The sequence below is a fragment of the Bufo bufo genome, chromosome 3 (genome assembly GCF_905171765.1).
Source record: "Bufo bufo chromosome 3, aBufBuf1.1, whole genome shotgun sequence".
Taxonomy (NCBI): domain Eukaryota; kingdom Metazoa; phylum Chordata; class Amphibia; order Anura; family Bufonidae; genus Bufo; species Bufo bufo.
The window spans coordinates 462,496,323-462,521,131 of NC_053391.1; the positions used below are offsets into that span (position 1 = coordinate 462,496,323).

General features: G+C 44.8%; 1 protein-coding gene across 1 annotated transcript; it reads right to left on the reverse strand.

Annotated features, from left to right (window-relative positions):
* Positions 1 to 3,634: 3,634 nt before the first annotated feature.
* Positions 3,635 to 4,144, reverse strand: LOC120995666 (leucine-rich repeat extensin-like protein 3; the record flags this gene model as incomplete). The annotated part of the gene is made up of 1 exon (XM_040425017.1): positions 3,635 to 4,144. A coding segment is annotated over one exon (510 nt), but the record flags the coding sequence as incomplete, so codon positions are not given.
* Between the last annotated feature and the right edge of the window lie 20,665 nt (positions 4,145 to 24,809).

Consider the following 24,809-nt stretch of genomic DNA (forward strand, 5'->3'; position numbering starts at 1 on the left):
GGTAGGGGAGTGGTGTGGGCATGTAGGGCTCTAAGACGCCTACCAGAGGGTAGGGGAATGAAAAGGCTGTGGCCGGGGTGAGTTGGATCCCCGCAGATTATTTTTGCCCTGTTGCTACAGCGAGCAGTGAAGATGTCATCCAGTGATGGTAACTGAGTACCAGTGATTCTGCCAGCTATTCTGATGATGCGCTTGAGGGTCTTCTTGTCCTCAGAAGAGCAGCCGGAGTACCACACTGTAAGGCCTCATGCACACAACCGTTTTTTTTTGCGGTCCGCAAAACGGATTTCCGTTGTTCCGTGATCCGTGACCTTTTATTCGTCCGTGGGTCTTCCTTGATTTTTGGAGGATCCACGGACATGAAAAAAAAAATCGTTTTGGTGTCCGCCTGGCCGTGCGGAGCCAAACGGATCCGTCCTGACTTACAATGCAAGTCAATGGGGACGGATCCATTTGACGTTGACACAATATGGTGCAATTGCAAACGGATCCGTCCCCATTGACTTTCAATGTAAAGTCAGGAGTCCCTATTATACCATCGGATCAGAGTTTTCTCCAGTCCAATGGTATATTTTAACTTGAAACGTCCCCATCACCATGGGAACGCCTCTATGTTAGAATATACCATCGGATTTGAGTTAGATCGTGAAACTCAGATCCGACAGTATATTCTAACACAGAGGCGTTCCCATGGTGATGGGGACACTTCAGGTTAGAATATACTAAAAGAACTGTGTACATGACTGCCCCCTGCTGCCTGGCAGGTGCTGCCAGGCAGCAGGGGGCAGACCCCCCCTCCCCCCTTGTATTTAACTCATTGGTGGCCAGTGCGGCCCCCCCTCCCTCCCCTTTATTTAACTCATTGGTGGCCAGTGCGGCCGGCGCCCCTCCCTTGTATTTAACACATTGGTGGCCAGTGCGGCCGGCCCCCCTCCCTCCCTTGTATTTAACACATTCGTGGCCAGTGTGGCCGGCCCCCCTTCCCTCCCTTGTATTTAACACATTGGTGGCCAGCGCGGCCGCCCCCCCTCCCTCTCCCCCCCTAATTAAAATGACCGACCCCCCATCATTGGTGGCAGCGGAGAGTTCCGATCGGAGTCCCAGTTTAATCGCTGGGACTCCGATCGGTAACCATGGCAACCAGGACGCTACTGCAGTCCTGGCTGCCATGGTTACTTAGCAATTTTAGAAGCATTATACTTACCTGCGATGTCTGTGACCGGCCAGGCGCCCCTCCTACTGGTAAGTGACAGGTCTGTGTTATAAGCAATGCGCCACACAGACCTTTCACTTACCAGTAGGTGGAGCGCCTGGCCGGTCACAGACATCGCAGGTAAGTATAATGCTTCTAAAATTGCTAAGTAACCATGGCAGCCAGGACTGCAGTAGCGTCTTGGCTGCCATGGTAACCGATCGGAGCCCCAGCGATTAAACTGGGACTCCGATCGGAACTCTCCGCTGCCACCAATGATGGGGGGGGTCGGTCATTTTAATTAGGGGGGGAGAGGGAGGGGGGGGCGGCCGCACTGGCCACCAATGTGTTAAATACAAGGGAGGGAGAGAGGGGGGGCCGGCCGCACTGGCCACCACATTGGTTAAATACAAGGGAGGGAGGGGGGGCCGGCCGCACTGGCCACCAATGTGTTAAATACAAGGGAGGGAGGGGGGGCTGGCCGCACTGGCCACCAATGTGTTAAATACAAGGGAGGGAGGGGGGCCGCACTGGCCACCAATGAGTTAAATAAAGGGGAGAGAGGGGGGGCCGCACTGGCCACCAATGAGTTAAATACAGGGGGGGGAGGGGGGGGTCTGCCCCCTGCTGCCTGGCAGCACCTGCCAGGCAGCAGGGGGCAGTCATGTACACAGTTCTTTTAGTATATTCTAACCTGAAGTGTCCCCATCACCATGAGAACGCCTCTGTGTTAGAATATACTGTTTTCACAAAGTAAATCGCAAAAAAAAAAAAAAACTATAGCTCTCAGAACATGGAGACACTAAAACATCATTTTTTTCGTTTAAAAAATGCTATTATTGTGTTAAAGTGAAATAAATTTTAAAAAGTATACATATTCGGTATCGTCGCATCCATAACAACCAGCTCAGTAAAAATATCATATGACCTAACCCCTCGGGTGAACACCGTAAAAAAATAAAATAATAAACTGTGTCAAAAAAGACATTTTTGTCACCTTACATCACAAAAAGTGCAACACCAAGTGATCAAAAAGGCGTATGTCCCACAAAATAGTACCAATAAAACCATCACATCATACCGGAAAAAATGAGCCCCTACATAAGAAAATCGCTCCAAAAAAAAAAAAAACTATAGCTCTCAGAACATGGACACATTAAAACATAATTTTTTTGTTTCAAAAATGCTATTATTGTGTAAAACTTAAATAAATAAGAAAAAGTATACATATTAGATATCGTCACGTCCGTAGCGATCTTCTCTATAAAAATGTCACTTGACCAAACCCCTCAGATGAACGCTGTAAAAATAAATAAATAAAAACTGTGCTAAAGCAACCAATTTTTCTGGTCACCTTGCCCCATAAAGTGTTATAATGAATGATCAAAAAAATCATATGTACCCAAAAATAGTACCAATAAAACGGGCACCTTATCCCCTAGATTCCAAAATGGGGTCACTTCTTGGGAGTTTCTACTGTAAGGGTGCATCAGGGGGGCTTCAAATGGGACATGGCATCTAAAAACCATGTGGCGCTCCTTTTCTTCTGTGCCCTGCCGTGTGCCCATACAGCAGTTTATGACCACATGTGGGGTGTTTCTGTAAACTGCAGAATCTGGGTAATAAATATTGAGTTTTGTTTGACTGTTAACCATTGATGTGTTAAAGAAAAAATTGGATTAAAATGGAAAATCTGCCAAAAAGTGAAATTTAAAAATTTGATCTCCATTTTCGTTTAATTCTTGTGGAACGCCTAAAGGGTTAACAAAGTTTGTAAAAATCGGTTTTAGGTAACTTAAGGCGTGTAATTTTTACAATGGGGTCATTTATGGGGGTATCCACTATGTAGGCCCCACAAAGTGACTTCAGACCTGAACTGGTCCTTTAAAAAGGGGGTTTTGGCAATTTTCTTAAAAATTTTAAGAATTGCTTCTAAGCCTTCTAACGTCCTGAAAAAATAAAATGACATTTCCAAAATGATGCCAACATAAAGTAGACATATGGGGAATGTTAAGTAATAAATATTTTATAAGGTATCACTTTCTGTTTTAAAAGCAGAGAAATTGAAATCTAGAAAATTGCGAATTTTTCCAGATTTTGTGTAAATTTGGGATTTTTTCAGAAATAAAGGTGAAATATATTGACTCAAATTTATGACTAGCATAAAGTACAATGTGTCATGAGAAAACAGTCTCTGAATGACTTGGATAAGTAAAAGCGTTCCAAAGTTATTACCACATAAAATGAGATATGTCAGATTTGCAAAATTAGGCCTGGTCAGGAAGGGGGCAAATGGCCCAGATGTGAAGTGGTTAAGATGTTCTGGGAATAACTATATGTGCATGGGCATAACTATAGCCATAGCAGTTGCATTGGTGCCCACAGGTTAGGGAGGGAGGGTGACAAGGGAGGGAGGGTGACAAGGGAGGGGGGGGGGGGGGGGGGGAAAGAGAGTGACAAGGGAGGGGGGGGGGGGGGGGGAGAAAGAGAGAGTGACAAGGGAGGGAGGGGGGAGAAGAGAGTGACAAGGGAGGGAGGGTGGGGGGGGAGAAGAGAGTGACAAGGGAGGGAGGGTGGGGGGGGAGAAGAGAGTGACAAGGGAGGGGGGGGGGGGGGGGGAGAAGAGAGTGACAAGGGAGGGGGGGGGGGGGGGAGAAGAGAGTGACAAGGGAGGGGGGGGGGGGGGGGGAGAAGAGAGTGACAAGGGAGGGAGGGTGGGGGGGGAGAAGAGAGTGACAAGGGAGGGAGGGTGGGGGGGGAGAAGAGAGTGACAAGGGAGGGAGGGTAGGGGGGGAGAAGAGAGTGACAAGGGAGGGAGGGTAGGGGGGGGGAGAAGAGAGTGACAAGGGAGGGAGGGTAGGGGGGGGGAGAAGAGAGTGACAAGGGAGGGAGGGTAGGGGGGAGAAGAGAGTGACAAGGGAGGGAGGGTGGGGGGGGAGAAGAGAGTGACAAGGGAGGGAGGGTGGTTGGGAGAAGAGAGTGACAAGGGAGGGAGGGTGGGGGGGGGGGAGAAGAGAGTGACAAGGGAGTCCCCAGAGCCAGACTGCAGCCAGAGACCAGATCATCTTATTGTCCTGGTGGTAAGTAGACAATGCAATACAGGGAGTGCAGAATTATTAGGCAAGTTGTATTTTTGAGGATTAATTTTATTATTGAACAACAACCATGTTCTCAATGAACCCAAAAAACTCATTAATATCAAAGCTGAATATTTTTGGAAGTAGTTTTTAGTTTGTTTTTAGTTTTAGCTATTTTAGGGGGATATCTGTGTGTGCAGGTGACAATTACTGTGCATAATTATTAGGCAACTTAACAAAAAACAAATATATACCCATTTCAATTATTTATTTTTACCAGTGAAACCAATATAACATCTCAACATTCACAAATATACATTTCTGACATTCAAAAACAAAACAAAAACAAATCAGCGACCAATATAGCCACCTTTCTTTGCAAGGACACTCATAAGCCTGCCATCCATGGATTCTGTCACTGTTTTGATCTGTTCACCATCAACATTGCATGCAGCAGCAACCACAGCCTCCCAGACACTGTTCAGAGAGGTGTACTGTTTTCCCTCCTTGTATATCTCACATTTGATGATGGACCACAGGTTCTCAATGGGGTTCAGATCAGGTGAACAAGGAGGCCATGTCATTAGATTTTCTTCTTTTATACCCTTTTATTGCCAGCCACGCTGTGGAGTACTTGGACGCGTGTGATGGAGCATTGTCCTGCATGAAAATCATGTTTTTCTTGAAGGATGCAGACTTCTTCCTGTACCACTGCTTGAAGAAGGTGTCTTCCAGAAACTGGCAGTAGGACTGGGAGTTGAGCTTGACTCCATCCTCAACACGAAAAGGCCCCACAAGCTCATCTTTGATGATACCAGCCCAAACCAGTACTCCACCTCCACCTTGCTGGCGTCTGAGTCGGACTGGAGCTCTCTGCCCTTTACCAATCCAGCCACGGGCCCATCCATCTGGCCCATCAAGACTCACTCTCATTTCATCAGTCCATAAAACCTTAGAAAAATCAGTCTTGAGATATTTCTTGGCCCAGTCTTGACGTTTCAGCTTGTGTCTCTTGTTCAGTGGTGGTCGTCTTTCAGCCTTTCTTACCTTGGCCATGTCTCTGAGTATTGCACACCTTGTGCTTTTGGGCACTCCAGTGATGTTGCAGCTCTGAAATATGGCCAAACTGGTGGCAAGTGGCATCTTGGCAGCTGCACGCTTGACTTTTCTCAGTTCATGGGCAGTTATTTTGCGCCTTGGTTTTTCCACACGCTTCTTGCGACCCTGTTGACTATTTTGAATGAAACGCTTGATTGTTCGATGATCACGCTTCAGAAGCTTTGCAATTTTAAGAGTGCTGCATCCCTCTGCAAGATATCTCACTATTTTTGACTTTTCTGAGCCTGTCAAGTCCTTCTTTTGACCCATTTTGCCAAAGGAAAGGAAGTTGCCTAATAATTATGCACACCTGATATAGGGTGTTGATGTCATTAGACCACACCCCTTCTCATTACAGAGATGAACATCACCTAATATGCTTAATTGGTAGTAGGCTTTCGAGCCTATACAGCTTGGAGTAAGACAACATGCATAAAGAGGATGATGTGGTCAAAATACTCATTTGCCTAATAATTCTGCACGCAGTGTATGTTTATTATGTAATTGTTTAGTTATTAATACTACATTGGAAACTAATTTACCTCACATTTAGGGTCCATTCACACATCCGTGTGTGTTTTGCGGATCCACAAAACACGGACAGCGGCAATGTGCGTTCCGCATTTTGCAGAACGCACATTGCCGGCACTAAGAGAATAGGACATGTTCTATTTTTTTCAGGATCTGAATTACGGATCCGGGTCCGCACGTCGTGCGGCCCCATAGAAATGTATGGGTCCGCAATTCCGTTCCGCAAAAAGAGACAGCTACAAGAAGCTGGATTAACCGTAAGGGAAACATAGCAGTTCTTTTAATTTAAAAGCTGAGAAAGGGGTGGAACATATGTGATGTCATGATATGGGCAGATTATCTGATAAGGGGGGGCGGCAATTTTTTATCTTGCCTAGGGCGGCAAAAATCCTTGCACCGGCCCTGCCTATCCACATAGTGCAGCTCAGTCCCATTCACTTTCTGTTGGTTGGCAGGGGACCTGAGGATCAGACCCATCGGATCTAACATTGATGGCCTATCCTAGTTTTGTTTTGCTTTACACAAGAAGAAATTGACTGGATGCTAAGGGCTCTTTCACACTTGCGTTGTTGGGTTCCGGCATAGAGTTCCGTCGTCAGGGCTCTATGCCGGAAGAATCCTGATCAGGATTATCCCAATGCATTCTGAATGGAGAGAAATCCGTTCAGAATGCATCAGGATGCCTTCAGTTCCGGAACGGAACGTTTTTTGGCCGGAGAAAATACCGCAGCATGCTGCGCTTTTTGCTCCGGCCAAAAATCCTGAACACTTGCCGCAAGGCCGGATCCGGAATTAATGCCCATTGAAAGGCATTAATCCGGATCCGGCCTTAAGCTAAACGTCGTTTCGGCGCATTACCGGATCCGACGTTCAGCTTTTTCTCAATGGTTACCATGGCTCCCAGGACACTAAAGTCCTGGCAGCCATGGTAAAGTGTAGTGGGGAGCGGGGGAGCAGTATACTTACCGTCCGTGCGGCTCCCGGGGCGCTTCAGAGTGACTTCAGGGCGCCCCACGCTGATGGATGACGTGTCGCATGGATCACGTCATCCATGCGCATGGGGCACTCTGACGTCATTCTGGAGCGCCCCGGGAGCTGCACGGACTGTAAGTATACTGCTCCCCGCTCCCCACTACTACTATGGCAGCCAGGACTTTAATAGCGTCCTGGGTGCCATAGTAACACTGAACGCATTTTGAAGACGGATCCGTCTTCAAATGCTTTCAGTTCACTTGCGTTGTTACGGATCCGGCGGGCACCTCCGGCAAATGGAGTGCACGACGGATCCGGACAACGCAAGTGTGAAAGAGCCCTAAGAAATTCTGTTTGGAAAAACATCAGGAACTTCTAGGACCATATGGTGAATCCAGCAATGTACTATAGGGTAGCACTAAAATTGACATAATAGTAAATAGCGACACTCTATAATAAACTGATGTTTCATAAAGCATGCCTAATTGGATAGAAAGTCTGGGATGATATATTAATAGTGGTGGATTCTTGTATCAGCTCCTGGGTATTTCATCAGGGACCGAGTAATTAAATCATTGCTTATTTAAGTTGACTTGTAATTGATTGTAAAGTAGTGGTAAGGTAAGCCTTCGTATAGCTATGAGATTCTGCTCCCTATACATCTAATCGCCATTTAATACAGCTTCGTTAGCTTGTAGGCATGTGGAGTTTAAATACTGTCTGCAATCTGGTGCCATGCTGATTTACTAATCCTTGATCTTAGCTGAACATGATCACAGGACTTGCTTCTGTTCTTAGGGGATAGGCTTACTGTTAATTGACATAGTCTGGCTACTTCCCAGAAGAACTGTAATGTAGGAAGGAAGAACTAATACAGTAACAGTAAGCCAGGCTATTTCATTTAAATGGAAATAAACTTCTCTTAATGAATATGGACACAGTTGCTCCTAGTTTGTCTCTTTTCCCCAGTTTTATCTGTTAAATATGCTAAAGGACAAGGATAAAAATGACTGCAAAGCAATAACAACTGCTCATGACTATAAGGTAGCTGCTTTTACTTTCCAGTCACCTAATAAGAATGTGTATATTTAAAAAGTTTGTCTGTTTTTTTTTTAAAATACACTATTGGGCAATTTTGAGTCAGTGGAGGTGGTGCCCTGTTCTGGACTCTCACCTACAGTATGAGCCACAGACAGCCCATTAATTTCAATAGGAATTGTATCATATTTTAGTCTCTCTGTGGTGACCCTGCCATTGAATTGAAAAAAATATATATATAAAAGTATATATATATATATATATATATATACTCCTCAACAAGAAAGATAAGCTGTAGGGTTATGCAAATTGAGAAGGTGGCAGGTGTCGCCTACAATCTGCAGATGATAAAGTTTTCAAACACCTATCAAGCGCCAATGTGCAGCATGTGAGGGGGACATAGCTAGATTGAAAGCGACGTTTTTTAGTTGCATGAAACCTCAAAAATCATATCAAGTCATCTGGGATGATTGTGCAATGCCTTCTGTTTGCCACAGGCAAAAGCGTAGTCTGAACACAGTCCAATAGTCAGGGCAGGCTAAGTTCTTGCGTATTCCAAATAGCAGTTCCAAGGTCAGGGCAGGCTGGGTACAAGCGTAATCCAGATCACAGTTCCAAGGTTGGGGAAGACAGCAAGGAGTGGAATTGGAAGACAAACAAGGTTCGGTACACAGATATCCAGTTGAGATCACCTTCACTGGTTACTAGCAAGGAATAACATCAAAGTTCAGGTGAAGATTTGGAACCACACCACAGCTAAATAGGGAGACTGACAGCAACTTAACCAGCACCTGGACAGGGGCAGGAGGAAAGGATTAACTTTCTCAGTGCTGAAGGAAAGTTCACAGAACTCTAATCCCAATTCACACAAGGAGAGCAGAGCAACGTCCACACCTGCCCAAGACAGCAAGACTGGGGCAGGTACGGATTGCCAGTGTGACAGTACCCCCTCCCTTACGCTCCCTCTTTTTAGAGCCTCTTTGTGCCAGGAATTTCTCCAGGATGACTGGATTGTTCTCTGCAGGCTTCCAAGACCTCTCCTCAGGATCAAAACCCTTCCAAAATAATGCTGACTTCAAATTCATCTTTAGCACCAACAGAAACAGGAGCAGCAACAGAAGACTTGGAGTGGTGGTTTAATACCAGGCGTCTGAGAAGAGATACATGAAAGGAATCCGGATTGTGGAGAAAAAGCGGCAGACGGTTGTGGTGTGGTGGAGGAATCTCTTATTCTCTTATCCGCTTTTTGCTTCATTGATATCGAGGACCGAGAAAGAGAAACCTTGGTCTCCTGCTAGATCTGGAAAAAATCCCTAGATGTGGCACCCGCAGCTGACACATCAGTGGATAGCTAATAAAGCTCAAGCACCAGAGGATGTTGACCATGAACAACAAACAAAAAAACCCTTGTCAGTAGATTCACTGGAGTGACTGTTAAGGCAGAATTCAGCCCATGGGAGCAGAGATACCCAGTTATTTTGCTTGGCAGAAACAAAGAAGCATAGATAGTTCTCCAGAACCTGGTTAATTCTGTATACCCACCCGTTAGTCTGTGGATTATATGCAAAGGAGAAATCCAGTTTTACTTGTAGCAAGTTGCAGATAGACCTCCAGAATTTAGAAGTGTATTCTACTTCTCTATCAGAAACAATGGGTGTAATTTATTAAAAAGCCCCTGAACTGGCAGTGGATCTGCCAAAGTTATGTAGAGGCGCCGGCCTCTACATAAATTCGGTGTATCCAGTGTTGGTCTAAATGTAAGCCAGCTTCCTTGCTGGCTTAAATTTAGACCAGTTTACATGCCTAAAACATGCGTAGAAAATGATGAATGTGATGGGCCTACCAGCCCTTCCCCGCCCACACCACACCTACATTTTTAGACCTGACATGAGCGTAGAAAAGTCGCAGATTGTTGGCACAAATAACCTAATACAGGCGTAAATGACCCCAATGTGTTTAGGAAGGCCGCACAGACAGAAAACGTGCTTAATAAATAAGTGGGCCAGTTGTACGGCAGAGGGTAAAAGGACAAAATGTGCCATCTTAGAGATGTAATTAACCACTACCCAGATAACGGTGCAGCCAGATAAGGAAGGAAGATTGGTATCAAAATCCATTCCAATGTGTTGCCATGGGGTATCTGGTACAGGCAAGGGGAGAAGTAGGCCAGCAGCTCATTGCCTAGATTACTTTTTCTGGGTTAAGCGTGGGCAGACAGATACATATTGTTGAACATCTTGGTGCAGTGATCTACAAATGAACTGCAATGTTCTCCGTGCCCCAACCTAGACCCATGACCCAATGATAGGGCGATGTAACTCAAATCCGACGGTATATTCTAACATAGAGGCGTTCCCATGGTGATGGGGACGCTTCAAGTTAAAATATACCATCGGATTGGAGAAAACTCCGATCCGATGGTATATTAACTCCTGACTTTACATTGAAAGTCAATGGGGGACGGATCCGTTTGAAATTGCACCATATTGTGTCAACGTCAAACGGATCTGTCCCCATTGACTTGCATTGTAATTCAGGACGGATCCGTTTGGCTCCGCACAGCCAGGCGGACACCAAAATGACTTTTTTTTTCATGTCCGTGGATCCTCCAAAAATCAAGGAAGACCCACGGACGAAAAAACGGTCACGGATCACGGAAAAACGGAACCCCGTTTTGCGGACCGCAAAAAAATACGGTCGTGTGCATGAGGCCTATCACTGGGTTTATGTGTGTGTGGGTGTGGCTGCTTGGGCTATTTAGCCTCTGTTGGATGCCTGAAGCTGGGGGGGTACTCCAGCCATGGTGCATGCTGGAGCTATCCTCCTGGTCTTCATATTCCATCTGTCCAGTGAGGGCCACCCTTGTGGTCATAGACAGTGTCGGACTGGGGTGCCTAGGGCCCACCAGTGGAATTAATTTTGGGGGCCACCCTAACACTACTGTAAACAAATACGCATTACATGTATATTTTTCGGCCTCACGTGCATGAACATGTGCACTTTATCACGCAACACAGCGTGCAGAACAGAATGCGTTGTGGATGCGTTCAGTGAAAACTGTGTGATTTTGCAAACAAAACCATTCAGTTTTGTTTGCGATCGCATTTAGTTCTTCAGTTTTTATCGCGCAGTGCAATGTGATTTACTGCTTTTTTGCGCACGTGTGATAAAAAACGGAATGTTTACAGACAACATCTCTTAGCAACCATCCGTGAAAATCTCATCGAATCCGCACTTGCTTGCGGATGCGATGCAATTTTCACGCAGCCCCATTCACTTCTATGAGGCAAGCGCTGCGTGAAAATTGCAGAATATAGAACATGCTGCAATTTTCACACAACGCAAAAGTGATGCGTGAAAACCACTGCTCATGTACACAGACCCGTTTAAATGAATGGGTTCGGATTCCGTGCGGGCGCAATGTGTTCGCATCACGCATTGCACCCGCGCGGAATTCTCGCTCGTGTGAAAGGGGCCTAAGAGCAGTGTCTAAAACACCGGTCTTAATAAATACAGTTGCAAGAAAAAGTATGTGAACCCTTTGGAATGATATGGATTTCTGCACAAATTGGTCATAAAATGTGATCTGATCTTCATCTAAGTCACAACAATAGACAATCACAGTCTGCTTAAACTAAAAACACAGAAATAATTAAATGTTACCGTGTTTTTATTGAACACACCATGTAAACATTCACAGTGCAGGTGGAAAAAGTATGTGAACCTCTAGACTAATGACATCTCCAAGAGCTAATTGGAGTGAGGTGTCAGCAAACTGGAGTCCAATCAATGAGATGAGATTGGAGGTGTTGGTTAGAGCTGCCCTAACCTATAAAAAACACACACCAGTTCTGGGTTTGCTTTTCACAAGAAGCATTGCCTGATGTGAATGATGCCTCGCACAAAAGAGCTCTCAGAAGACATACAATTAAGAATTGTTGACTTGCATAAAGCTGGAAAGGGTTATAAAAGTATCTCCAAAGCCTTGCTGTTCATCAGTCCACGGTAAGACAAATTGTCTGTAAATGGAGAAAGTTCAGCACTGCTGCTACTCTCCCTAGGAGTGGCCATCCTGTAAAGATGACTGCAAGAGCACAGCGCAGACTGCTCAATGAGGTGAAGAAGAATCCTAGAGTGTCAACTAAAGACTTACAAAAGTCTCTGGCATATGCTAACATCCCTGTTAGCGAATCTACGATACGTAAAACACTAAACAAGAATGGATTTCATGGGAGGATACCACAAAGGAAGCCACTGCTGTCCAAAAAAAAACATTGCTGTACGTTTACAGTTTGCACAAGAGCACCTGGATGTTCCACAGCAGTACTGGCAAAATATTCTGTGGACAGATGAAACCAAAGTTGAGTTGTTTGGAAGAAACACACAACACTATGTGTGGAGAAAAAGAGGCACAGCACACCAACATCAAAACCTCATCCCAACTGTGAAGTATGGTGGTGGGGCATCATGGTTTGGGGCTGCTTTGCTGCATCAGGGCCTGGATGGATTGCTATCATCGAAGAAAAAATTAATTCCCAAGTTTATCAAGACATTTTGCAGGAGAACTTAAGGCCATCTGTCCACCAGCAGAAGCTCAACAGAAGATGGGTGCTGCAACCGGACAACGACCCAAAGCATAGAAGTAAATCAACAACAGAATGGCTTAAACAGAAGAAAATACGCCTTCTGGAGTGGCCCAGTCAGAGTCCTGACCTCAACCCGATTGAGATGCTGTGGCATGACCTCAAGAAAGCGATTCACACCAGACATCCCAAGAATATTGCTGAACTGAAACAGTTCTGTAAAGAGGAATGGTCAAGAATTACTCCTGACCGTTGTGCACGTCAGATCTGCAACTACAGGAAACATTTGGTTGAAGTTATTGCTGACAAAGGAGGTTCAACCAGTTATTAAATCCAAGGGTTCACATACTTTTTCCACCTGCACTGTGAATGTTTACATGGTGTGTTCAATAAAAACAGAGTAACATTTAATTCTTTGTGTGTTATTAGTTTAAGCAGACTGTGATTGTCTATTGTTGTGACTTAGATGAAGATCAGATCACATTTTTCTGTGTTAGAATATACTGTTTTCACAAAGTAAATCGCAAAAAAAAAAAAAAAACTATAGCTCTCAGAACATGGAGACACTAAAACATCATTTTTTTCGTTTAAAAAATGCTATTATTGTGTTAAAGTGAAATAAATTTTAAAAAGTATACATATTCGGTATCGTCGCATCCATAACAACCAGCTCAGTAAAAATATCACATGACCTAACCCCTCGGGTGAACACCGTAAAAAAATAAAATAATAAACTGTGTCAAAAAAGACATTTTTGTCACCTTACATCGCAAAAAGTGCAACACCAGGTGATCAAAAAGGCGTATGTCCCACAAAATAGTACCAATAAAACCATCACATCATACCGGAAAAAATGAGCCCCTACATAAGAAAATCGCTCCAAAAAAAAAAAAAATTTGTGCAGAAATCCATATCATTCCAAAGGGTTCACATACTTTTTCTTGCAACTGTATGACCCTTTTTTTTTAACTCCCTGCCTTCCGTGCCACTCACTCATGTACTTGCACACTTCTGTCAAAACGGCAGTTAAAAAATGGGGTCCGTCTGGCTATCAAAATATCTAAATGTACAAAAAATAGGACATGTCCTATTTTTTGATGGCAGCTAAAAAAAACAGCCAAGTGAATAGCCCCTATAGTCTGCAATGGTACTGAAAATGGCGGTCGTTTTCCATTATTGTGTGAATTGAACGTCATTCTTTTTTTTTTTTTCACAAAGGAATGGGAAAGAAATTAAATCCATCGCTTTTCTTAGCTTTTTTATGCCATGCACTGTCCAGTGTAATGTACAGTGTGTAGCTCTCATTAGCACCATGTTACCATGATATATATAAAATACAGTTTGATTTTTATAACTTTTTTATTTTTTGGATGGAATGGAATTTCTTTTTGATCTTTGTGTTTTACTTGTGCCTGTGTTTCGTTCTAAGGCCTCTTTCACACTTGCGTTGTCCGGATCCGGCGTGTACTCCACTTGCCGGAATTACACGCCGGATCCGGAAAAACGCGAGTGTACTGAAAGCATTTGAAGACGGAGCCGTTTTCAAATTGCGTTCAGTGTTACTATGGCAGCCAGGACGCTATTCAAGTCCTGGTTGCCATAGTAGGAGCGGGGAGCGGTATACTTACAGTCCGTGCGGCTCCCGGGGCGCTCCAGAATGACGTCAGAGCGCCACATGCGCATGGATGACGTGATCCATGCGCTTGGGGCGCCCTGACGTCACTCTGGAGCGCCCCGGGAGCCGCACGGACGGTAAGTATGCTGCTCCCCCACTCCCCGCTACACTTTACCATGGCTGCCAGGACTTTAGCGTCCCGGCAGCCATGGTAACCATTCAGAAAAAGCTAAATGTCGGGTCCGGCAATGCGCCGAAACGACGTTTAGCTTAAGGCCGGATCCGGATCAATGCCTTTCAATGGGCATTAATTCCGGATCCGGCCTTGCGGCAAGTCTTCAGGATTTTTGGCCGGAGCAAAAAGCGCAGCATGCTGCGGTATTTTCTCCGGCCAAAAAACGTTCCGTTACGGAACTGAAGACATCCTGATGCATCCTGAACGGATTTCACTCCATTCAGAATGCATTAGGATAAAACTGATCAGGATTCTTCCGGCATAGAGCCCCGACGACGGAACTCTATGCCGGAAGAAAAGAACGCAGGTGTGAAAGAGCCCTAATACTGTACGGAGCAGGAGCTTCGTACAGTATTAGAATGTATTGGCTCCGATGAGTGGTACTTTGAAACCAAACGGGAAATGTTTTTTTACAGTACAAATAAATTTATGAAGTTATTACATTAGACTTCCAAAAGCAACATCTTCGGCTTATCGGAGCCAATACATTCTAATACTGTACTGGGCTCCTGCTCCGTACAGTATTAGAACAAAGTTTTATGCGAATCGACTTCAGATGTTTCATCCGAAGTCAATTCGCTCATCCCTAATTCAGACCAATTTTTAAAGGGGTTCTACAGGCATCCTGAGAAATACACGCATTCTGTGGACCTGTGGAAGAAATGTGGTTTCATTACTACTCACCTGTCCTTTGCTCTGTCAATACTCGATCAAAACTAATAGCCAAACAAAATACACATAGAGTATGATATAAAATGTATCAAAAAGTATTTATTGAAACATGATCACATAAAATGTATAAATATTAAAGGTGAAAAACAGTACAGGGATCAGTTGGAATAGTCTATAACAAATTTATTATTACTTTTGATCGAGTGTAGTAGTGTTTCAGTGTTGCTACTAGGTCCTTATTGTATTGTATGTAATTTTCTGAGGTACAGTACTGTTGGGATTTATAATTTGCTCTGTCAATGCCTCTGTCCCAACTGCAGTTGCACAGGCCACGAGCTCTTGTTCCAAATGGATGTGTGCGCTTCTCTTCCTGTTCACTTGCATTTATTACTATATGCAACATAGTACCCATTTAACTTGAATGGGTCCGCATCCGTCCGTTCTGCAAAAAGTGCTCCGTAGTGCTTCCGTAGGGTTCCGTTCTGCATCACTGTGATTGCGGACCCATTGAAGTGAATGGGTCCGCATCCATGATGCGGAATGCACACGGACTGGTGCCCGTGTATTGCGGACCCGCTGTTTGCGGTCCACAATATGGCTACGGTCGTGTGCAAGAGGCCTTAGGCTGGAAGGAGACTGGCCTGGGCATACTTCTCAGCTTGCTTTATTTGAAACATCTCCTTTGTGCTTCTCTTCTTTGGCTCTTCCGGTGTCTGTCTGGTCATCACAATCCTGCCGCTGCGCTCTACAATCACTCAGAATATGGGTGGGCGGCAGTGTGATGATGCACACACTTACAGGTCAGGAGGTGGGGCCCACAGTTGAAGAAGATGGGCCCCAATGTGCTGCCCCAGCCATACAAGAAGACAAGCAGTGAGTTAATCTCAGAAATCATGTCTCCACTTGCTGCACATTGATGCCCATTGCTGGCCCTGTAGTGAGTGCTGCACTGTTTATTACAGCGACAGGCAGTGGCACTTGTGAATATACTACACATATGCACTTACTTTGATGCAGGATTCCTGGGGCTCCATCATGCAGTGGAAGGGGAGTCCTGCAGCTAGAGCGGTGGGTACAAGGCAGGACTGAGCCCCCTGTACTGTAGCTGTAAGCACTGCATGGCCTGACAACCCTCCCCCCCACTTCCTCTCCGACCTCGGCCCTTACTACACAGCCACATCATTTACACCAGCTCTGGGAATGTCTGGCTGCATAAACACCAGCTGCTGGGTAAGAGGGTAAGGGTTAACAGGCACCACAGCTAGCCAAGGAATAAGAGATGGGAGGTGGAAGGGAGGCTCTAACTAGTAGTAATTCTTACAGCAGTGTCGGCTCCTCTGACCGGGAACAGGCTGGGAGGAGGAGCTTTCTTCTAGGCCGCTGTGTGCGGGACCACAGGGCTGGAAGCAGTGCTGCCCACAGTCTAGTCAGCAAGCGCTGAGCTGTCCTGTAGTTCAAAAACAGCTGATCACCGTCTGTGCCCTGATCTGCCTTGCGAGTCTGGAGTCCATGCAGAGGGAGGACTGTCACCCGCCCTGGCGCCCCCTCAGGAGTCGGACACATCTCTGTCTGCACCCCCAGGCTGCCTGATTATAAATATTAGCTTGCAAGCAAGGGGCCCACCGAGGATTTCACCGGCTCCCCGGTGGGCCTGTCCGAGCCTGGTCATAGATGTTAGATGTTTTTATGGTGTCCCACGTTTATTGCAACTATGGCTGTCCTGGGTTCCTGTGTGGTTTGTGGTGTGTGCTGTGTCCTTTTAATGTTGGTGTGGACACCAGCACTTGTGCACGGGTTCCAGTCAGTGTGTCTGTGGCAGGTAAGTGTGTTACTGGTCTCGCTTACCTGCCATCTCTATAGCTGTATGTGTTCCCCTCTCCTTGCAGCCTGGCCTCAGATAGAGACTCCTGTTCCTCCATGACTGGGATGAACAGGTTGTCTCTCCCCTGCTCCTAAGTGAGGGATTACCAGGGCGACTTAGGGTTTCTAGGAATCCTGAGTATGAGTCGTCCTACCATCGGGGTCCGCTCATACAGTGAGGAGTCAGGGAGAGGATTAGGGACGCGGTAGGAGGTGACCTGCTCCCTTATTACTCCTTTTGGCCAGGCTGATCCCCCTTTACCCTCTGACACCGCACGGTGGGGGGTTTCCCCCCACTCCCTGCCGTGACACACCAGTAGTACAGTGTGGATGTAGAAAGAGTAAAGTGTGCAGGGGCAATAGTGGCAGCAATAGTTGCACCAGAAGAAGTAGCACAGCATGGAACAGACAAGGCAGTAAGTAGATGTGTGTGCGCGTCTGTGTTGGGATGGTAGTCGCAGCTGTCTAGTGATAATAGTAGTGGCAGTAGGGGGATTAACAGCAGGGAGTAGCAGCTGCAGTGGTGATGGCAGCAATAGCTGCATCCACACAGTTCAGAATGTGATGGTAGGCAGGCAGACAGTGGCAGTGTTTTGATAGGGCACTGTTAGAAATGACAGATCTTTTCGTCTCAGCCAGATGCCTTGTTAATTTTGACAAGAGTGATATTTTGCACACTGGTGGAGGACAAGTTTGTCTATTTGGGTGTGACAACACCACCCGCCATTCTGAAAACCCTCTCTGAGATAACACTGGATGCTGGACAAGACAGTACAGAGAAAGCAAAGTGGGGCAGTTCTGGCCACTGTTCCAGTCTGGCTGCCCAGGAGTCCATGGGGTCAGGGAACACAGTATGTGTTAGAGAAAAAACAGAGTCCAGGTGGGACTGAACCTGGTTGTTCAGGCGGTGTGTCTGCATTTGCTGATTTTTGTCAGCCTGGTGTGGCACATGGAAAAACTACTCCATCATGTTGATGATGCTGAACTGGCTGTTGCTGCTTCTGTTGCTTGTAGTAGCAGAGAAGGAGGTGGGTGATTTGGCAGGGGGTGGAGATAGGCCTCTGGTCAGACATGCGTGTAAACTGCTGCAAACTGCATGCAAAGCACATACTGGTAATAAAACTATTTGGCCTCTCAGCAACAGCAGGAAAACATTCCCTCATTTTGCTTTGATAGCCAGGGTCTGAAAGCATGGCTATCCAGTAATCATCAGATTGTTTGATGGTAGGGATAAATCTGTTATACGTAAGCAAGCAAGCAAGCATATAGCTTGCCATTCTTACCAGCGTGCTGGAGGATCCAGTTCTTTCCAGCTCCAACCCCCACTGAGATAATTGTTTATCATGGTCAGTGTCCTCATCAGCCTCCACAAGCCTCCTCCAGTGGCAGCTTCTCATCCTCAACCTACACTTTCTCCTCCATGGCACTTGTTCCGTGTCGGTCCCCAACAACTAGTGGGAGGCCAACAAGATGACAAAGACACTATATTGTATGTACATGTGGCCAAGCTGCAGCAAAGGAGACCAGGAGAAGGAGGACACTCTTTGTGGCCAGTTCTATTTTTCCTCTCGATTCCCTGCATTGCATTTGCCCCGAGCGCTACTTTCACTACCACTGCCCCTACCGCCACCACCATGGTGTCAGTGTAGGGGGAGGGGAGGAACACCAGAATGACAACAAAAGGAAAATGACCAGGAACTAGGCCTCAAGGTTAGGGAAAGGGAAATGGTGACCACCTAAGGAAACCCTAAACCTAGCCCTGACTCCTGTCAGTATGAATAGACCCTGAAGGTGGGAATATTCATAAACCGGAAACCTAGGCCCTAGTAACACTGAAAATCCCTAGGATTATTGACAGGGTCTGAGACTACTGGCTCCTTCCCAGATGAACGAACCAGCGTCTCCCTGAGGCCTAGTAAACAATGAGCAAATGGGAGCAAGAAAATACTACGAGAGGTACACTTATCTTCAATAGAAAATGGATGAGCAGGAACTCAGATGAGGACCAGACACCAGCTTTTCCAACTCCAGGCATAGAATATCAACCACATGGTATGACGTGAGTCCAGACTAAATAGATGAGCAGTAATGACCACAAGCTACACCTGAGACAAGAGGTGTGGTCATTACCAACAGCAACAAGTGAAAACAGATAGGCTGTCAGATGACATAACGTGCAGCCAGTCTCTCAGATCTTCTAACCTCTGTCACTGTAGGGACCGTGAAAGTACCCCCCCTTCTACAGGTGATCTCCGGACACCCAGAACTGACCTTATTCGTATGGGCCCCGTAAAAGGCTTTCACAAGGTGACTAGCATTAACGTCGGCAGCTGGAACCCACATTCTCTCCTCTAGACTGTAACCCAGCCAGTTTCTCAGCTCTTATAACCTCTCTTACTGGAGGGACCGTGACACATGGCTACAAGTGTCACTACTCCCACCACCACCACCACAGAAATGCATGGGGTCTACTGCCTCCCCCTGAACCTCCTCCTCTTAGCAGTCCAAATGCTGATGCTTCTCACACAAGTTATTATCCTCCATATCATATTTTCCATAGCACATGGTTTTGTTGCTTCTTCTTAGGATAAAAAAGGCGCCTCACTAGAAGATGGCAGTGAAGACATGGAATGCTGTGGCCCCTCGCTCCAAGGCACGTTGTTAGATTCAAAGGTGATCTTTACATGATCCTATTGTGACTAAGAGGAGGAGTTTGCCATCCAGTCAAAAATCTCATCCTCTTTGTTCTCAATAAAGGGATAGCTGTGGCCTACTACTACTGACCAAATAGCTGGTGCTGCTGCTATTACTCACAATCTGATGAAGAGGCATGAATGTTTTGTTTTCCACTCTTCTGTTTCCCAGACATTTTATAATGAGGCCTATAAATGAAAAGTCATGAGTTTGATACACAAAAGTGTTTTTTCTGTAATTTAAAGAAAGAAACACAATTAAATGTACCTCCCCTTCTACAAACACACTGCACACTGGTATTGACAATATACTTTGGAAATAATGCAGTTTTTGTACTAAAATATGTTTGAACTACATGATATACTGCAGTAATAGAGTGCTTTCACTTACACGGGTATAACAATACAATTTTTGCTGTAAAATGTGTTTGAACAACACAGTATATTGCAGTAATAGAATACATTCACTAACATTGGTATAACAATGCAATTTTTTCAGAAAAATGTGTTTGAGCTACGCAGTATATTGCAGTAATAGAACATATTCACTTACAATGGTATAAGATGTCAGTTTTTACAGTAAAATGTGCTTGAACTGCATGATATATCACATTAATACAATTCGTTCACTAGCAAAGGTATAAATCAGTGTTTGCAGTAAAATGTGTGTGAGCTACATGGTATATTGCAGTAATAGAATGCATTCACTAACCCAGGTATAACAATGCAATTTTTGCAGTAAAATGTGTTTGAACTACACAGTATATTGCAGGAATAGAATGCATTCACTAACACAAGTATAAAAATGCATTATTTGCAGTAAAATGTGTTTGAACTGAATGGTATCTTTAACCACTTCAGCCCCCAGTGCTTAAACACCCTGAAAGACCAGGCCACTTTTTACACTTCTGACCTACACTACTTTCACCATTTATTGCTCGGTCATGCAACTTACCACCCAAATGAATTTTACCTCCTTTTCTTCTCACTAATAGAGCTTTCATTTGGTGGTATTTCTTTGCTGCTGACATTTTTACTTTTTTTGTTATTAATCGAAATTTAACGATTTTTTTGCAAAAAAATGACATTTTTCACTTTCAGTTGTCAAATTTTGCAAAAAAAACTACATCCATATATAAATTTTGCTCTAAATTTATTGTTCTACATGTCTTTGATAAAAAAAAAAATGTTTGGGTAAAAAAAAAAATGGTTTGGGTAAAAGTTATAGCGTTTACAAACTATGGTACAAAAATGTGAATTTCCGCTTTTTGAAGCAGCTCTGACTTTCTGAGCACCTGTAAAGAAGAGGACCGGCACTCGCAAATGGAATTTTCACTGCTGTGGTTTATTCAGTCACTCTTAAAGACATAGTGACGCGTTTCAGCACATAGAAAGTGCTTTCATCAGACCATACAACACACTACTATCATTGTGTCTTATATACATTCAAAAGGTAAAGGGACTGACGTCATGAGATGTAAGGCTCCTCCCACATGGAGGCCGATACAGGTTCAGTTGTGTGCATACCATAGACCATGGGAATCAATGTAAAGCGGTGGAAAAATTCAAGTCCGCTGAAAATCAAACATAAATCAAAGTATAAGCATTATGCATATTATGCAAACATGATCAAGCATTAGATAAAGCCAGAAATATTGTAATCCCTGTTGAGGCCTCTTGGTTCCACCGTTTGAAGTCGGTGGATCCAGTACGCCTCTCTCTTTAGGAGCATTTTATTCCTATCGCCACCGCGGCGGGGTAATGGTACATTTTCGATCACTTGAAATCGCAGTTGGGATATTGCATGTCTTTTCTCATGAAAATGGTGCGGTAAAGGAAGCAGTAAATTCTCGGTGCGAATAGTGGACTTGTGTTTGCTTAATCTGTCTTTGATGCGCATAGAGGTTTCACCCACATAGAGCAAACCACAGGGACATTTGAGGATGTATATGACGTGTTTGCTGTCACATGTGAACATGCCCTTAATTGGGATCTGTTCACCGGAATGGGGATGTGTAAGATAGGCGCCTTTAATGACACTGGAGCAGTTGTTACAGTTCAGGCATGGGAATGTGCCCTGACGTGGAGTGGTCAGTGTGGTCTGTCGCAGACTGGGTTTAATGGTGCCTATGTCGGCTCGAATAATTTTATCCCGGATATTATCTGATCTTTTGAAGCACATCATGGGCGGAGTCTGGAATGCCTCTATCTGGGGGTATGACCTCGAGACTACGTGCCAGTGTTTATTAATAATGCCTCTGATCTTCTGTGTCCATGGGTGATATTTCACCACTAATGGGATGCGGGGTGGTTTATTTGTTTTCTCTTCCTGCGGTTGATCGAGTTTTTTCTTTTGGGTTTCTAGTAGATGTCTGGGATAGCCTCTATTGAGAAATTTATTGGTCATCTCTTTCATCCTTGTTTGACAGGTGTCAGGATCCGTGACGATCCTTTTTACACGTTGGTACTGTGAAAAGGGGATACTTTTTTTAATTGCTGGGGGATGACTACTTGCGAAGGTAAGCAAACTATTGCGATCCGTTTCTTTAGTGAATAGATCGGTACACACCGTGCCATCATCACTGCGTATTACCCACGTATCCAAAAAAGATATTTTCCGATGATCAAAGTGCATGGTGAACTGTAGTTCACTCCAAATGGAGTTAAGGTAGAAATTGAACTCCGTGAGGGATCGAACGTCGCCTCGCCACACGCAAAACACGTCATCAATAAATCTACGCCAAAATGTACAATGTTTCAAGAATAAAGGATTAGAATAGACAAATTCGCTTTCAAATGATGACATGTAGCTATTTGCATAGGGCGGCGCGACGTTCGATCCCATCGCGGTCCCGCGACACTGTTGGAAAAACGTATCTTGAAATAAAAAATAATTTCTTTCTAGTATGAATTTTAGAAGGGTCAGAAAAAATTCTTTTTGGGGTGCTGTGTGATGGCTGGTGTTGAGCAATCTGGACGCTGCTTCCAGACCTTTGTCATGAGTGATGGAGGTGTAGAGGCTGCACACGTCAAACGTGACGAGTATGCAGTCTCCATCCATTTTAAGGAGGCGGACCTCACTCAGAAAATGTCCTGTGTCGCGTATATAGGAAGGTGATTGTATAGTCAAAGGTGTGAGGATTTTCTCAAGAAAAATAGCAGGGGGGGAGAGAATTGAATCGGATGAAGCCACTATGGGGCGTCCAGGTGGTCTTGTCATGGATTTGTGAATTTTAGGAAGGGTGTAAAATACTGGCGTGATTGGGTGCTGATTTATTAAAAATTCACATAATTTATTATCAATAAGACCTTCTTCTCTGGCCCCTGTCACTATTTTCTGCAGTGTATCTTTTATAGAGTATACTGGGTCCGACTGTAAGGTTTTATATGTGTCAGTGTCATTTAATTGACCTAGGATCTCGGATATATAATACTCTTTATCAAGAATGACCAGGGCCCCCCCCTTATCTGCTGGTTTAAATACAAGGGATTTATCATCAAGTAGATGGTTCAATGCATGTTTCTCTTCTGAAGTTAAGTTGTGTCTTATATGTAAATGACCCTGTCTACAATGTTGCAACAAAGTATTAACATCACGTTGAACTAAACTGGCAAAGGTTTCCACAGGGTGATATATTTTTGGTGGTGAGAAATGACTTTTTACTCTCAATGCAAATTGTTTCAGGGTTAGTTGATCACAATGTTCCTCAATACCGATGCGGTCATCATTAGTGTCATTGTCATCTTTGCAAAAATGCGCTTTAAGGCGCAGATTGCGAAAAAAACGCTGAAGGTCTATGTCTAAAGCAAAGGTGTCCAGCGTCCCAGTGGGGCTGAAGGACAATCCCTTCTTTAGTAAGTTCAGTTGTGCAGGGCTCACGGTTTTACTGGATAAATTAACAACTAAGTTCTCTGCTGTACCTGCGATCGTGTCATCCTCGGTGCCTCTGCTTCTCCTATGATGGCGGCCGGCTCTCCTGGTGTTGCTCTTCTTTTGCCGCGGCGCTTGGCTAAAAAATGAGTTGATGCTCCACCCGAGGTGTCGCTGCCAGAACCGGAGGACGCAGAACCTGCTCTGAGGTCTCTTGTGTGGAAGAAGGGAATAGCTGTTCCGGACTTGTCCTGCCATCTGTATACGCGCTGTGAGGAATAATCTTCCACATCTCTGAGGAACTTGGAGCGCTTGGTAGCTTCTATCTTCATCTTGAGGTCTCTGCATTGTTTCTCTGTCTTGTCTTGTAAAGCTTTACAAGACAAGACAGAGAAACAATGCAGAGACCTCAAGATGAAGATAGAAGCTACCAAGCGCTCCAAGTTCCTCAGAGATGTGGAAGATTATTCCTCACAGCGCGTATACAGATGGCAGGACAAGTCCGGAACAGCTATTCCCTTCTTCCATACAAGAGACCTCAGAGCAGGTTCTGCGTCCTCCGGTTCTGGCAGCGACACCTCGGGTGGAGCATCAACTCATTTTTTAGCCAAGCGCCGCGGCAAAAGAAGAGCAACACCAGGAGAGCCGGCCGCCATCATAGGAGAAGCAGAGGCACCGAGGATGACACGATCGCAGGTACAGCAGAGAACTTAGTTGTTAATTTATCCAGTAAAACCGTGAGCCCTGCACAACTGAACTTACTAAAGAAGGGATTGTCCTTCAGCCCCACTGGGACGCTGGACACCTTTGCTTTAGACATAGACCTTCAGCGTTTTTTTTCGCAATCTGCGCCTTAAAGCGCATTTTTGCAAAGATGACAATGACACTAATGATGACCGCATCGGTATTGAGGAACATTGTGATCAACTAACCCTGAAACAATTTGCATTGAGAGTAAAAAGTCATTTCTCACCACCAAAAATATATCACCCTGTGGAAACCTTTGCCAGTTTAGTTCAACGTGATGTTAATACTTTGTTGCAACATTGTAGACAGGGTCATTTACATATAAGACACAACTTAACTTCAGAAGAGAAACATGCATTGAACCATCTACTTGATGATAAATCCCTTGTATTTAAACCAGCAGATAAGGGGGGGGCCCTGGTCATTCTTGATAAAGAGTATTATATATCCGAGATCCTAGGTCAATTAAATGACACTGACACATATAAAACCTTACAGTCGGACCCAGTATACTCTATAAAAGATACACTGCAGAAAATAGTGACAGGGGCCAGAGAAGAAGGTCTTATTGATAATAAATTATGTGAATTTTTAATAAATCAGCACCCAATCACGCCAGTATTTT